The sequence below is a fragment of the Protopterus annectens genome, chromosome 1.part2, assembly GCF_019279795.1.
Source record: "Protopterus annectens isolate FY-2018-M chromosome 1.part2, PAN1.0, whole genome shotgun sequence".
NCBI classification, from domain to species: Eukaryota; Metazoa; Chordata; order Ceratodontiformes; family Protopteridae; genus Protopterus; species Protopterus annectens.
In genome coordinates this window covers 592,027,111-592,044,204 of record NC_056727.1, presented here as the reverse complement: position 1 = coordinate 592,044,204, position 17,094 = coordinate 592,027,111, and the positions used below count along the sequence as shown (strand labels likewise).

The 17,094-nt window shown below is 39.9% G+C and overlaps 1 protein-coding gene across 1 annotated transcript in view; it reads right to left on the bottom strand.

The window, feature by feature from the left end:
* MIA3 (MIA SH3 domain ER export factor 3) overlaps positions 1-17,094 on the bottom strand; it is a 1,691,550-nt gene that overhangs the window by 963,302 nt on the left and 711,154 nt on the right. Inside the window, exons 7-8 of the mRNA XM_044060179.1 lie at positions 11,082-11,275; positions 2,086-2,294 (exon numbers count right to left, since the gene is read on the bottom strand). Coding sequence (XP_043916114.1) covers positions 2,086-2,294; positions 11,082-11,275 — 403 coding nt within the window. The remainder of the gene's footprint in view (positions 1-2,085; positions 2,295-11,081; positions 11,276-17,094) is intronic.

Below are 17,094 nucleotides of genomic sequence, written 5' to 3'. Positions count from 1 at the left end.
GGAAAACCCTAAACTTGCAGTAAACTGATTAACAGTACCATTTCCAACATCTTACTTCACTTAGAAAATGGGTATTTAACACAGCTTTCAAATGAATGCAGACTGGGGAAATGGATACCAGTGCCTAAAATATGTTTTCATTTTACAGACTACTGACTGCTTTAGAAAAGACACAACAAACTTCAGCAAGGAAACAGTCTCTCCATTTTCAGATGAAGGTGGAATGAAGTAACATTTGCAGACTTCTATAAAGCTATTTGGTAATCCTACATTTTATAGGAATCAGTGCATAGAACTCCTGGTGCTATAGTCAAGTGTTCCTACCATTAGATCACCATTTTTTCTGAACTGCTTTAAAGCTAAGCATCAACTACTGTTCTGATTTTTTAATTAAAAAAAAACACACAATCAGTCTCTGAAATGAGTACCAGGCATGACAAGCCACAGGGCAGACAACTGATGTGGATCACAGGGGCCCCTTTTAGCCACGACTCAGAAACTTATCACAAGAGTAAGTGCATATCCCAGGATAAGTACCTCCCACAGTGAAAGTCAGTGTGTGCCAGGGGGCACAACAGATCAGAGAATGATACCATGTAACCAAACTAGACCAGATATGTTGCCTAACCACAGCAATTCCTATTACATGCTATTCACTACCCAAAAGTGACTGAAGGAGGAGACTAGGGTGTATTGATGGTTACCCATCCATTTGTCCAGGTTACACCTGAAGAAGATAAGGGACATACTGAGTAGTGTACAAAGGGAGTCTGCTCCATAAAAGTGGTATTCTTTGGCTGGTTTAAATTACACTAAATCAATTGCTGAGGTAATTCAGTTATGGAAGTAAAGCTGCAAACGGCAACATTAAGACTACATGAAAAAAATATACATATACACACACACATACATACATATATACATACACGCACAAACACACACATACAAACACATACATACACACACACAAACACATACATATACACACATACATACACACACATACATACACACACACACACATATACATACACACACACACATATACATACACACACACATATACATACACACACACACACACACACACACACACACACACACACACACACACACACACACATATACATACACACACACACACACACATATACATACACACACACACACACACACACATATACATACACACACACACACACATATACATACACACACACACACACATATACATACACACACACACACACATATACATACACACACACACATATACATATACATACACACACACACATATACATACATACACACACACACACACATACATATACATACACACACATACATATACATACACACATACATATACATACATACACACACACACATACATATACATACACACACATACATATACATACACACACACACATACATACACACATATATACATACATACACATACATATACATACATACACATACATATACATATACATACACACACACACATACATATACATACATACACACATACATATACATACATACACACATACATATACATACATACACATACACATACATACATATACACACACATACATACACACACACACACACAAACACATGCATACATACACATGCATACATAAACACACACATACATACATACATTTACACACGTGCATATTGTGTAGTAATGCTTCTTGAAAGTTATTGCTAACCACCTGTAAAACCTGTCAGGGCATTATATAAACACCAAAGAAATAATCACACATGACCTATTTGGGACCTTTCTTTTCTAAAGCTAGGTCTGACATAAACGTTTAAAACTTATAATTTTTAATAAAACGCAACACTAAGCATCATGAAAAAACAGAACTTGGTCACAGGCACATAAACCCGAAACGTTAATGTCACAAGTGCAACTTCCTGCACATGACATGACACGTCTACAAACTGCCATTTGTGCAAATACATCACTTTCAAAGCTCCCAACAAGCTACTGTTTGCTTTTTAAAGCTTTTCATGCAAATAGTGCAGCAGATCAAAACAACTTCTACTCCACCCTCTGCTTACCTGGACAATCCTTGCTACCAGGAAGCTATAACACACGGAAAAGGGGCCCATCACAGCTTCTGTCCCTTCTTTGACCGCTGTCATGTCATCATAGCCCAATTCCTGATTACCGAGGGATTCCATAATAAAAATTAATAAGAAAAAAGTGAACAAGTTTATAGGGTCTAAATGACAAAAGAGGGGCAGAGCACAATAGCAAGGCTGCGGTCAAACAACCTCCGGCACAGTAGAGAACAAGATACAAGCCTCACGGAGCGATATAAAATAGACAGCAACAAAGTATACGATACAGTGTGAAAGCTCCTGCTTCCAAACCTGGCAAGCTGTCACATTTCCAGACAGACACTGCACGTAAAAAGAAAGCCAAGCCGGATCAGTTCTAAATGCTGAACTTCACTCCCCTCGGTTTCACTTACCAACACGTCAACAATCCCTGCCTCTATTTGACCTCAGACGTCACAGTCCCAACAAATACAAGTCATCATACGCCTGCGCGTCAGAGGAAACTAAGGAGGCGGTGTTAGTGCCCCGCTCAGAGAAATGGCAACATGGAGTTATACACCGTTGCTATAAAACACCAAAAATTGGCAAGTCTTAATGTAATTAGCTAGTATTCTCCACAACCCAGTCGCATTCTTCTTAGTACGTACAATCTAATTTCATTACTTCGTAAAAGTTCAACCCCAATAGCTGCAATTGCAATTTGCTTACAGTCCTGAACCATTTCATCAAAAGCTGTCAGAGGCATACCGCTCAACTGTCCAGAATTTCTCGCAGAAGGTCCATATTTTTTGGTCTATTCCTCATAAAATGTATAGTTTTGTGTCAAATATTTTAAGTCAGACGTCGCTAAATAATGGCAAAAGACGTTTGGGTTTCAGACTTTACATGATCCTTCAGAAAATGCATACAAATGCAACACCTGCTGTACTGGCAACTTTCTATGAGCAATATTTAAAAAAAATCCAGAATGTGGGCCTTTGTACCCCTATTATATTGTTATTATATTGTTGGCTTTACCCAGAATCCTTGTTAAGAAGTATGACGGGGAGAAAGGGTCAGTCCCCATTTCCATTATGTTTTATGTGGTATCCCTTTAAGAATGCTGAAGTCACCACCATAGCATTTACTTGCTTAAATCTAGTTCAGAGTCTCAGGGAGCTACAGCATGCCCTCACACTTACAATGGTGCGGCAGTTAGCGTAGCTGCCTTGCAGTATTTAGTTGTCCAGTTTGCTTCTTGACTAAGGCACATTTCTGACAATGCCTACAAACTGTCCATTTGCTTTTTTGCCAGGTGCTCTGGTCCCTCCAATCCATCAAGCCATTTCAAAGATTTGCTGTACATAAACTGCTGTCACACAAGGTTGGTTTGGCATAGTGGTAAAGGTATTCACATAGCACACACAGAGTACAAGTTTTGATTCTAACCTCGGGTTACTGGCTATGTTATCTGGCCCTTCAAGGCTGTTCGCTTAGTATTCATTTATGAACCAATCCTTTGAAATGCCTGCAGGTGTATGTGAGTGCAGGTCTGTGTGCATCCTGCTATGTGCTGGCACACTATCCATGATTAGTATATCTGCTTTGCTAACACAGCAGTTATGATGGATTTTTTTGTTACTGTTACTAACCTAGATTTGGAAAGGGCTCAGACTGCAAAATGGATTATTACCAAGGGAAAGAACTGAGCTCGTCACAAGTTGTAACTCCAATTATAAAAGCAACCACAGCAAAAGGTATGAAAGAAACTCACTGTTGGCAAAGGTTACAGTACAGCATGTCCTATATCCAAAACAAGAAGGAGGGATCAAAAACTCCCAGCATTTGTGAATATCAAATGATTTAACACTGACGTAGTGGTGCAAGAAGATGTGCAATCAACACAAATTAAAATGTTTCAGGCTATGATTAAGTGCATAGTCAGTAATTCTCAAATAAATTTCAAATGCTTTGTTAGCTATTGCTGACTGAGGAGGGGGTTGGGCAGTCACTCGTCTGCAGAAATAACTGTCAGCCAGCATCTGTAAATATAGTTACATTATAAACATGAGGTGCTGCGAAGGGACAGGCACTACATCACATTGGTTCTAATAATAGAAAATGCAATGCCAAACATAAATGTGTCCTTTTAACTGAAGCTATACTCCAACATCATGTGTTATATACTGGACCTACATAAAAGTGCAGTATCAAACAGTATTTGTGTTGGGAGTGAAAGATGAATTTTGCACTGAAACAGTAAAATCTCAGTTTGGTATGTAAAAAAACAGAAATTTTGAATATAAAGTAGCTTTAACAGTTTTTGCATATTATGAAAAATGGATGTCCTTAGATTCACATCTGCAGTATTCATAACTTATGGGATTCCCTGCCATGGAAGCCCATCGTCCGACTAGTCTACCATAGCCTACCATTGCTTTAAGGTACGCAAGACGTCACCTAAACGCTCCTCGTGTAGCGTAGGCCATAAAGGTCATGTTCAGGCATACCATCCTCAGAACTTCTTTGCCGCTAGTCCAAATGCTGTTTTTAACCATCGGTCTGTTTGCATCCATCTGTTTTCTGACATTTTTTTCAGTAAGTTTGTATTCTGGTGATTACTCCTGTTTGCTGAAGTCCTCACCATTGCAGATAAGTACCCAGTTGGGATTTTTGTTTTTTTCTTGAGTTTTTTGTGCTGTTTGGGTGGTTAATGTTATCCAGGAAGGGTAAATGTTAGGGTGGGAGACAGATTCCCCATAAAGACGGCCACAATAAGTGCCTTTCTTGCCTGGGAGTTTCCCACGACCATACGTCTCATTCGATTTGTCAGGCATTTGCCCCTAAAACCCTTTGTAGTAGGCTTTCTTCCCTTCCCTTCATTGTAATTTGAGAACCAGCTTCTTGATAAAGATACTGTGGATAGAACTTCCCGCCCAGAGGGTCAACCATCAGGGAAGAAAAAGGTGAAAAAGGGAGGACTGGAATCTTCCACTGTCCATCCTCTGCCGGGTGTTTCTCTCGAGGTTGTTACAAATCCAGTGGCTCGTCTGGCTGTGTTGCTGGGTTTCTCTGCCACGTCTGGGTTTGAGGCTGGCGAGGATCTGGTGGGCAGCACAACAAGGCTTTACAGGTGTCCATTTCGGACATTCAGGGGGAACCACCATGGTTGATTGTTTCCGAGGGGTGTTGGGGGGTTCCGCAGATTCTTCTTAGGGAAGAAGTTCCTATTATGGTTGTGAAATGCCGTCCTGAGTCAGAGTCTTCTCAGTTCTCTTAACTGTCCTTAAGGCCACGTCCAGGGGTTTCAGTTCCTGCTCCTCCTTGGTCCTCTTCTACACTTAAAAGTCCCAGGGAATTGAAATCTTCTGAGGAAGAGTTGGATTTTGATGAACAATCCCTTACTTATTCTACCCAGATTCCTTCTCCTTTATGCTACAGGTCTAGGAGGAGGAATCTAAAAGTTCAAATACTCTTTCTGAGGAAATTTCCTTTGGGAACACAATCTCTACAATGATGGAATTTTTTAAGTGGGACTGTGCCCAGGTTTCTGATATCCATAAGAGGTACTACGAGTTACTGCAGATAGAATCTCCTAAACTTGTGCTATTCCTCTTGTCTTGGCTGCTTTACTAGATGTTTTTTCCAGTGCCTCTAAAGTGCCTGATTCTCTGCCCCCTGCTCCCAAGAAGTTTGATAGGTTTTATAGGGTGCCTCAGGATTGTTCCTTTTTGCTCAAATGTCCTGCTGCTGACCCCTCTGTGGTGTCTGTAGCCTCTGATAAGCCATCTTAGTTGCTTCCTTTGTCCAAGTTATTGCCTTCTGACAAGGACTGTAGAACTATGGACAGGCTGGGTAAGAAGGTTTGCACTTCGGCTACCCTAGCTTTTAGGACCATTAATTATCAGACCCATATATCTAGGTTCATGTTGGCTCTAATTTCTCAGGCTTGTCAGCTTTTTTTCTGATCTTCCAGACTCAGAGTAAATCTTCTGCTCTTTCCTTGTTAGGGACTTCATCATTCTATCAAATGTAGTTATGGTGCAGTGGATGCATCTTCTAGGGCTGCTGCTTTTGGTTCAGTACTGAGGAGGTATTCTTGGTTTAGGCTACAACTTTTACTCGATGATATTAAGGCTAAGTTGATGAATGCTCCTCTGGATAATAAACTTTTGTTTGAGGAAGCAGCTGCTGGTTTGTTTAAGTCTTTTTAGGACAAGGGGAAGGTCTTACAGGAGCTTAGACATGTCTGTTTCTCCTGTGCCTAAATGTCAGACAAACTACCCTTCTAAGCCAGCCTTTGTTCGCAGGCAATCTCGCCCTCCTGCTAAAGATAAAAAGGGTGGTAAACGGGTTCCTCCTGCTAAGGCTACTCAGACTGCAGGGATTCAAAAGCCTTCCTTTCTTGACAAACCAGGTGCTGTCTGACTATCCACCTGTTCCTAGCCACATTCCTCTTTCTCTTCGCCTTTATCTTTCTCCTCCTATTTGGTTTCAAATTACCCAGGACTCTTGGGTTCTGTCAATCATTTATCAGGGGTACTTCATAGTGTGAATTCCCCATACTTTTATGGGGATTCCTCAGTTTCCTCGGGAACCACTTCCTTTTTTTTCTCCAGAGTTCAAGATCTCTTGTCTCAGGGTACTATTCAAGAGGTGCCTGTGTCCCAAAGGGGGAAGGGGTTTTATTCAAGTATATTTCTAGTGCCCAGAAAGAGGGTACTTGGAGAACGATTCTAGACCTCTCTCATCTAAACACTTTTCTGAAGGTGCCTTCCTTTCGGATGTTGTCCCTTCAGACCGTTTCCTCTCCTGCTCCCTCAGGCCTTTCTGGTGTCTCTTGATCTCAAGGATGCTTATCTCCCTATTCCGATCCATCATCTTTTCAGGAATTGTTTGCATTTTTGTGTTGCTTCCTGGCATTTTCAGTTCTGTGCTTTGTCCTTTGGCCTTTCTACTGCCCCAACAGTGTTCACCAAATGCCACCCTTCTGTGATTGCTTTTTGCAGGCTTCAAGGGATCCAAATATTTCCTTGCTTGGATGACCTGCTGATTCAGGCATCCTCCCAGAAGTCCTTTTGAAAAATCTTCACTTTACCATTTCTCTTCTTCAGAGCCTGGGGTTTACGATAAACTTCAAAAAGTCTTCCCTGACTCCTTCACAGCATCACATCTTTCTGGGTTGCAAGATTCAAGGAGTGTCAATGCTGGCATCCCTGCCTCCTTCAAAGGCCTTAACTCTAATTTCTTACTTTCAAACTCTTCTTCCCTTGGCTTCCATTACAGACAAGAGTTTATGAGAGCTCTGGGTTTCATGGTTTCCACCATTCCAATACTGGCCAAACTCCACATGAGGAAGTTCCAGTGGTTTCTGAAGTTGGTGTGGCTTCAACATGTGCATCCTCTAGACTTTACAGTTCCTCTTCTCCCTTGTCTCATAAAGGAACTTCTGTGGTGGATTCAGCAGTTTGTCTCTGAATTCAGGGCTCCTTTTTCATCCTCCTCTTCCCTCTCAGGATCTGTTCACAGACACTTCAGATGTGGGATGGGGAGCAACCTTTGGCTCCCTAAGGTTCAAAAAGCATGATCGCCTCATCAGCAGAAGGAGCACATCAACATCAAAGAGGTGAGAGCTCTTATGCTGGCTGTTCAGGCCTTTCATCCTCTTTTCTCTCTGGGGCCTCTCAGGGCATTCACAGACAATACCACAGTTATGTACTATATCAAAAACAGAGGGAACAAGTTCTTACCTTCTTTGCCGGCTGGCACGTCTGATATGGGATCTGGCTGTCAAGTATCATGTAACTCTTCAGGATGTTTATATTTCTTCAGATCAGAGCATTGTGGCAGACACTCTGAGCAGGTCCTTCTCTGAATCCCACGAATGGATGCTTCACAGGGATGTGTTTCTGGACATTGTTCACCAGTGGGGTACTCCTCAAGCAGATCTCTTTGCTCCCCCCCCCCCCCGAACAGACAACTTCCTCTGTTTTGTGCCAGAGTCTCAGGTCCTCTGGTATGAAAGGTGGACACCCTCTCATTTTCTTGGAAGGGGATGTTTCTTTATGCATTCCCCTCTTCTTCCTCTCATTCCGAGAGTCCTGTTCAGGATTTAACAGGATGCTCCCAAAAGCTTGCTTGTGACTCCCTTTTGGCCACAACAGCACTGGTTCCCTCTACTTCTAAATCTAGCCGAGGGCAATCTTCACAAGTTACCTCAAAGGGTGGATCTACTCACACAAGACAAGGGATCTCTCATCCATCCCCACCTGTCCACACTTCAGCTAACACTGTGTGTGATAGGGTTTTGATTCCTCACAGACACCTTTTTTCTGAGGACGTGCTGCAGGTCCTTGCAAGAGGCCAGGAAACCTACTACTAGGAAATCCTACTTATCTAAATGGAGGAGGTTTTCTATTTCGTGTCTCTCTTTCATGACCTGGACAGACTTACTGTGGATGTTCCTTTGGTTCTCTATTTGTGTGAATTGCTCAATGCTAGTTTGGCTTATTCTTCTATTAAGGCCCACTTATCAGCTCTTTCTGTTTATCTGCCTTTAACTCCTCCATTAGCTTCTAGATTTGCGCCTAAGCAATTTCTTAAAGGCGTCCTTAATATTAGACCTCCCAGGAAGCATGTTCCTCCTCCCTGGGATCTTAATTTTGTTCTGGAGAAACGGACTCAGGCTCCTTTTGAGCCTGCTGTTTCAGCTTCCTTGAAACATTGTTCTTGGAAGACAGTTCTTTTGTTAGCTTTTACTTCTGCCAGATGGCTGTCTGAGTTGCAAGCCCTTACGGTTTGTCCGCCTGTTTTGATATTCCATGAAGACACAGTGCCCCTGCATACTAATCCTTCTTTTGTGCCCAAGGTGATTAATGAGTTGTCACTTAATCAGTCTATTAATTTGCCTACTTTTTTCCTCTCTCTGACAGTGAGAGGGTGTTGCATACCTTAGACGTGCATAGACAGCTTAGATTTTATTTGGATAAGACTAACACTATTAGAAAATCTGATCAGTTGTTTGTTTCCTTTCCTCCTAGGTCTTTTGGATTGCCTGTTTCCAATCAAACTATTTCTACTTGGATTACAAAGTCTATTTCTTTTTGTCACACTTATCATGGTGAGAGCCTTCCTTCTTCTGTATCTACTAGAGCTGTGGCTTCTTCTGGTGATTTTTTCAAGGGCTCAGACACTGATTCTATTACTTGAAGCAGCTACCTGGACTTCTGTACATGCTTTTACCAAACACTATAAGCTGGATGGCATCTCCAGATCTAGAGCTGGTTTTGCTAATGCCATTCTTCAAGGCTCTTAGAGGGCTCTAGTGATGCTTCCTCCTCCCGAGTTTCTTCTTGAGCTTTGGCACTCTCACATACGTTATGAATACTACAGCGGTGAATGTAAGCACATAGTACAGTTGTGTAAAATCTTACCATAACGGTAGACGTCCTTGCCTTCACTGCTGCAGTATTCACTCCCGCCCTCCATCTCCCTAGTCTTTTTTCCTTCCTGGATGTGCAGGTTCTCTTTGTTTTTTCTCGGACTGCTGTTCCTACTGGGGCAATCAGTTCTGAGGATGGTATGCCTGAATGTCACCTTTATGCCCTACAGTACGAGAGGAGCGTTTAGGTGATGTTCGGCATACCTTAAAGCAATGGTAAGCTTTGGTAGACTGGCTGGACGATGGCCTTCCATGGCAGGGAATCCCATAAGCTATGAATACTGCAGCAGTGAAGGTAAGGGCATCTACAGTTATGGTAAGATTTTACACAACTGTATTTTATATTGTCAGCTGCAGGTGATTATTGCTAAGTTACATCATGAATAAAGACAACAAACATTTCACGTGATCCCAAAAAAGATTATTTTGTAAAGTGGAACAAAAAATCTTTTGAAATGGAAAAAATGCACCTGAACTTGGACTCGAAAAAATCTGAGGTGTCATATTCATGAAGAACTTTAGTAGTGTACTGGAGATTTGGGGAACATTTAAACATACCAAAGCCAAAAGGTTATGCTCACCAAATTAAATAACGAGCCATAAAATTATTATTTTTTGCTACCTTAGCCTTGTACCCATTGCAAATATAAGATATTAACACACAGAAAGTGCATTCCTAAGTATGATTACTTATGCACTGCTATAATAGAAGCAAGCCCATTGTTCTGAGATTAGCATCTGCTAATGGTGAAACTGTGACGGTTTTGATTCCTATCTCTCCTTTTCCCACTGGAAGGAAAGCTGATTATCAGCTAAATACAGCATTCTTATGATGTTGCCAGATGAATACTGGTAACATTATAATCATTTGCATATAATGTTGCAAATGACAGATGAAAACTATTTTTTGGTATAATAGGTACTTTGGTTTAGATCTGAAATTGGATTTGATATAAAGAGATGCTCATGTGCTGAATTTCAAATCAGTTCACAACGTAAACTGCATAGTTACAAGGCTGCATCTACTAATAAGTGCCATACAGTCACATAAATAACCATGATAGATGTCTTAAATGTCCCTGTATTGGAGGAATGTTTTTATTTTCAGGCCTAATTAACCATGTAAATGATGTACCAATTTTGGAGGTATGTCCTTATTTGCAGGCTTAATTTACTCCTTCCCATAACTTTCTGAGTCCCCTTTGTCCTCATGTGATTTTTAAAGCTGTCTAGTATACAGAAAACAATACCATATGGCCAACATGCTACTGACACCAATAATTTAAAGAAAGAGACTACATCTCCCTTTTTCAGAAGACAAACTACTTTATGTGGTAGCAGAATTTTGCAGTACAGGTTATTGTCTACAGATTTTACACCATCTCTTTGATAATGTGCTTATATTTTTCCATCATGTTTGTGACTCTGTTTTTTTAAATGTGTTTAAGTAGCATCCCATATTTCTACTCAAAGTGGGAAGAGTTATGTGCTACTTGGTATTCAGCTTTTATGCTAATTAGACGTCCAGATTTTTGGCTGGTTGTATCTACTTTTCAAGGGCTTTTGTACCTACTTTCAAGGTCTGCAGGTTGAGGAATGAGGTTCTGAATACTCCCACCTTGTGACCCTACTTTAGACAAAGAAGCAAAACTTGCAAACATTCTGTCAGAAAGATAGTTCTGCATGGCAGTTGTGGAACTACATTTAAGGACATATCTGTGTTGTGACACTTTCACAGTTTGTGGGGTATGCTCCATAGCAATCATCCTAAAAACATGAACATGAGACATTAAAAACTGCCAAACTTACAAGCTAATGTTTAGAAGATTAAATGCATCCTGATGTTAACAATCACCCATAATTTTGGACCAAACTTTCAAAATACTTAAATTAGTAAACTATAAACTTTTGTACTATTAGTTACTGCGGTGGTGGTGCTGCGGTAGCGTTGTCGCCTCACAGTAAGACGTCCTGTTCGATTCTCAGCTAAAGCGTCTTCTGTGTGGAGACATGCGTGAATGGGTGTACCTTCGTTAAAGTTTGTACGTCAGGGCTGGCAACTCAGTACAGAAAAATCTACTGCCAATAATTAGCGGACCGGTGTTCCGCTTTGGCGACCCCTAACCGGGAAAAGCCGAAAGATACAACAACCTTACACGTACAACAAACAGTGCTTTACCATTTGTTCTGCAAAAAAAACCTCTTTTAGGGAATAACCACATAATGACAGTAGGATGCAATAGAAAGTAGGATGGGAGAGGATTTTAAATACTAATTTAAAAACTTTGACCCAGAATATTGTAAGTGGCTAGCAACAAACTGTGGACAACTACTGAAAATCTTAAAGAAAAAACTGAAATGATAATGAGTTTGTCACTTTTTTGGAAAGTTTCCCAAGGACTGAAAATGTGGCTAGCTAAGAAAAAGAAACTGGTTTTATACTCTGTTATGCTAAGCACACCTGATAAGAGTTTGGGATTGTGGATCTACAGGGGAAAGATCAGCTGGCATGTTTAACATACAATTTAACAATCTTCCTTATTACAGAAGAACAATAAAAATACAAACATTGATGTTTATTCCAGGAACCTGACAGTAACACAGTACACAACTGCAGCATCAACAAGGCAATATTTAGAAATGGGGAACTGCATTCTCCTACCCATGTCAATGTAAACTGGTGGGGATACAAGTTGTAATATATCTTTGGGGGGGTTGTAACATAGTAGTCACTGGAGTCAGATTTCCAGTTTGAAACTCAAGTCTATTTACAATAAATAAAATTCAGAAAAGAGGGAAATAGTTTGCTGTTAAAACAAATTATCTTCTTATTTAAAGAAAAATCTTTTCTCAGGCTCCTGCTCTGCAGACTTCTCAAAGTTCAAGTAAAAATATATATATATATTTATTCAGGTGGCTCTAAAACAGTATCTGACAAAATCACTGTGCTGAGGTTAGCATCTGCACAGACCTCCCAACAACAGAGAAATTTCCACATACATGGATAAAACAAAAATATGTTTTCCTTCCACACAAGTAGGGTTAACTCTAGTTGGCTTCTCTTCTAAAGGGTTCAGAAGCTCCTCTCTCTCCCTGGATTGATTTCCTTCTTCCTCTTGGTATATGTAACTCCTTCTAGAGTCCTTCCTGAGTCCTCTTTAGACTCAAAGATCACAAATCTGCTCTATATCAATGCACTGATTTTTAAATGTCAGTGTGCAGCTATCCCTCATTAGTTCTAGCCGCCTTGTCGGTTTCTAGGCTAGTAGGTTAAAGTAACCATCCACCTCTATGCTATCTGACCCTTCTGAGCTAGCATATTTAAAGGGACCAGCAACTACTATAACTATGAGGAAGAGAAGGAGCTTTGGTGTCCACCCCCAATCCTCTTTATAACACACTATTAAGCTACAAGCTGCATATATTTATTTGTTTGTAACCAAGTGGACGGGCTCGTCTGAGGAGCTTTGTTAGTCACAACCTGGACCAAAGATGCAACTTACAAATGTATTTTAAAGGCAGACATAAATGACACTTACAATATGTACTTGCATCAAGCAGTTCAAAATGTATAACATCATATCATGCAAATATGCAGATAGAAAAAAAAAAAAAAAAAAGACTTCTGCCACTGCTGATTACAACTGGGCTTATAGCAAGGCTGTTGATGCTTTACACCTGGAGCTTGTATTACTAAATATATGGAATTTATCTGAGAACTACCCCAAATCATTACTTAATGGACAGCTAATCCTGCTCACCACTTATGTACAACTGTTGATGTTTAGTGGTTAGTAATATGACAGGTGTTTTTATTACTGTTTCATAATGTGTGTCAAAAGTTTTAGCAGTGTGACTAGTACTCCTATAGTTAACAATATCAGCCATTTTGCAGCAGTAACATATTTCTAAGAACTTGTTTAGTATGCATGCAGGTAAGTTTTCAACATATCTAATTTGTTGTAACAACTGGTTCCATGCAGCAGCAGGGGCTACATTACTAAAAGTTTTCTTGGCCATAACCATCCCAAAGGCAGGTCTATTTCATTTGATAGAATTGTCAGTATGCACTCTCAGACCATAATGTGGTATGCCTTATTACAGTCTGAGTGCCAGCAGAGGACAAGATTCAAAACATATGCTCTAAGTATTAGTCACAGCAAGAGGTTCTCCTGTTCGATTCATGGCTGGAGTGCCTTCTGTGTGGAGTCTGCATGTCCTCCCCGCGGTCGAGTGGCCCGCTGTCTTCGGTATTATGTCAACAGGAAATGTGTTCAGATTGACAAATGATAAGGCATATTCTAACCTTGACATCAACAGACCTAAAATAGATACTTGAACACAACATAGGCAGTCAATGGTGCAAATTTTCTTCTTTAATTCTGGTACCTCGGCCTTCGCCTTCTCAAGGAATACTTAACTTCTTCATGTTGAAAATCTCAAAATATAGCTAATTATTCCAGTTTGAATACTGGAATTTTTATTGAGCAACATACATATATTTTTTTCAAATAACAAGGTATGTTTATTAATATGATATGTTGCTAATATATTTTTGTATTTATTAAAAAATAATGTTTTTTACAATCATGTATTTTGAGATTTTCAACATGAAGAAGTTTTATGAAATGAGCATAAAGGAAAAAAGAATTCAAGTGTACAGGTATATGTTACCTTCATTTAGTGTATTCACAAGCCGGTTAATGATCAATTAATTATGTATGTAAATTAGCGTGGAGATGTTATAAAAGGGGTGGTGTTCTTTATCACAAATGTATTCGTTGAGAAGGCGAAGGCCGAGGTACCAGAATTAAAGAAGAAAATTTGCACCATTGACTGCCTATGTTGTGTTCAAGTATCTATTTTCTGTTTTTCGTTTGAGTGTATTGAGTTTTACAATGTCGGTGAACGCAACAGCAGTTACCCCATTGGGTACACTTCATTCGACCCAACCGGTAAATTTCATCTCTATTTGGAGGGAGAGGGATGAAAAGTTGGCATCTAATGACCCATGGATTGGTGCTTTTAATGACTGTTCATCTAAGTATGAAGAGCTGGAAAAGGCAATGGTGAAAGAGGTTACCACCTTTTATGACTCTAAGTTATTAGAAAAATATATTAGCTCTAATATCACTCCTAGAGGTTTGAGAGTGGAACGTTTGCCTGCCTATGAATTTGGCGAGGATCAGGCTGATCTATCTGCAGAATGGAAAGCCACTTCTCTAAAATGCACTTTGAGCTGGCTGGGTATCCTAGTTAAGAGAAATGAAAGGGTACTCAACAGAGTTCGTGCTTCTATCTTACAACTACAAAAGGTGCTCATAGACGAAAGTTCGGTTGATGTTTTCGAAAGAAACATGGTTGACATTAAAGCAAGGGTAGCTAAAGTAGAGTCGGAGGTGATTTTACGAAAAAAGAGAAAATTGGTTCGTGACACCAAGGATCATGAATCTGGCAAGCTGTTTTCCTGGCAATACAGCCTTAAAAAAAAGCGTAATGCAAGGCGTGACGTCAGAGGAGGTCCGAGATCCGCCTCAGCGGGAGACACGTCGGCATTTTCAGTCGATATGGAAACTACGAGCAGGAAGAGTGTTTCTTTCGAGGATCTCAATTTGGAACAGGAGGCTGCTGTAGGACTAAATGGAGGGTCCAACAACTCAGGTCAAAGTCCAGTACAGAATAAAGGAAGGGGGCGTCGTTTCCAAAGTAAAAGCAGGAGGAGATAGTTTTCGTTTTTTCAGCGACAACACTTTGAACAGACAATGTGAGGACATTTTGTTGCAGCAATCCAGTGGGACTGTTTACAACTCTTATTTACAACAATATGAAGGTGAGCCCTTTCGCATTTTGAATTTATCTGACTTTAATATCACTGACAACCAAAGGGGTGCTATGTAAAGGAACGAAATTCGTTCCCACTAGGTTTCCTTCTCTGGCGGACATTCTGTTGGATGCGAAACATTTTTGCAGGAAGTTACATCTAAGAGCGTTTTTTTGCTGAGAATGAAGCTGAAACAGAAGCTAATATACAAAATGATATTACAGATTCTATTCTAGATAGCTCTTTGATGGACATTTCCTTGCATCAAAATGATTTAATTGACATTTTTCCTAATGATGAAAGTGATTCATGTTTAAATAGTTTTGAGTTCAATACGGGCTATGGTAGATTTGATGTTTCCAAAGTGCCTTATGAAAGTAATTTCATTCCGCCTAAAAATAATGCAGCAATTTGTGTCTTTGAAAAAACACTGTTCAAGCAACTAGAATGTGAGCACGCAAAGTTTGCTAGGGGTAAAAAAATGTATAATTTAAGTAAAGATGAATGGAGTACTGTGTTAGCTTTACAAGAATCTAATGAGCATTATGTGTTTACTCAAGCAGACAAAGGGAGGAATTGGGTTATTTTGCCAAGGGAGAAGTACAATTCTGTTGCGTTGGGATTACTCAACGATGATAAAACTTATACCAGATTGGCTTCTAACATGACTAAAACTTACAACTCTTTGTTGCTAGAGATTTTAGAGAGGGGTGAAAGGTTGGGTTTCTTCACATCAGCCGACGTAAGGAGGCTATACATAAGAAATCCAAGAAATGCAAGATTTTTCATTATTCCGAAAGTTCATAAGGACTTAAGGAACCCTCCAGGTCGCCCAATTGTTTCAGGAAAAGGATCATACTTGCAGAACATAGGAATTTTCTTAGATTCTGTGCTTAAATGCCATTTACACAGGGTACAAGCTCATGTTAAAAACACCAGGGAAGTATGTGAAGAAATGAAAAATATTGTTTGGGAACATGATTTTTACTGGGCCAGCATGGACGTAAAATCTTTATATACAAGCATCAACAAGCACTGGGGTTTGGAGGCCATAGGGAAAATGTTAGGTGAAGGACCCAGGACAAGTTATATCATAAATCTTTTAGAATTTTGCTTAACTCATAATTGTTTTGAATTTGAAGGCAAGTTCTTCTTGCAAAATGAGGGTACAGCAATGGGAGCACCTTATGCGCCCTCATATGCTATTCTCTTCATGGCTCATTTTGAGAATTCTTTCATTTATACAAGAGATTTTTTCAAAACCAAGGTAGTCAAATATAAGAGATTTATAGATGATCTCCTATTTTTGTGTAGAGGTGATCCTACGGAATTTGACAAATTTGTTTTGGAAATCAAAAATAATCCATGTGGTTTGGATTTCACATATACTATGGGGGACAAAAGTTTACAGTATTTGGATATAGAACTATATGTGGGGTCCAACTGTAGGGTTCAATACAAACCCTTTTACAAAGCAACAGCTGCTGACAATTTCCTGCATGCTTATAGCATGCATAGTGAACATCTTTTAAGCTCTTTGCCCTTGGGGGAGTTCAAACGTATTGGTTTCAACACTTCTGAACTCACAAGAATGGGAGATGAGTTTGATAAAATTGAGAAGAGATTGTTTGAGAGAAGTTATTCTATGACAACAATCAGATCAACCAGATTGAGAGTTGAGAAGGAATTGGGTTTAAGGAATATAGATAGGAACAGGCATTCATGTTCGTTTGTTTCCCGAATTGGACAGTCAAGAAATTTCGAG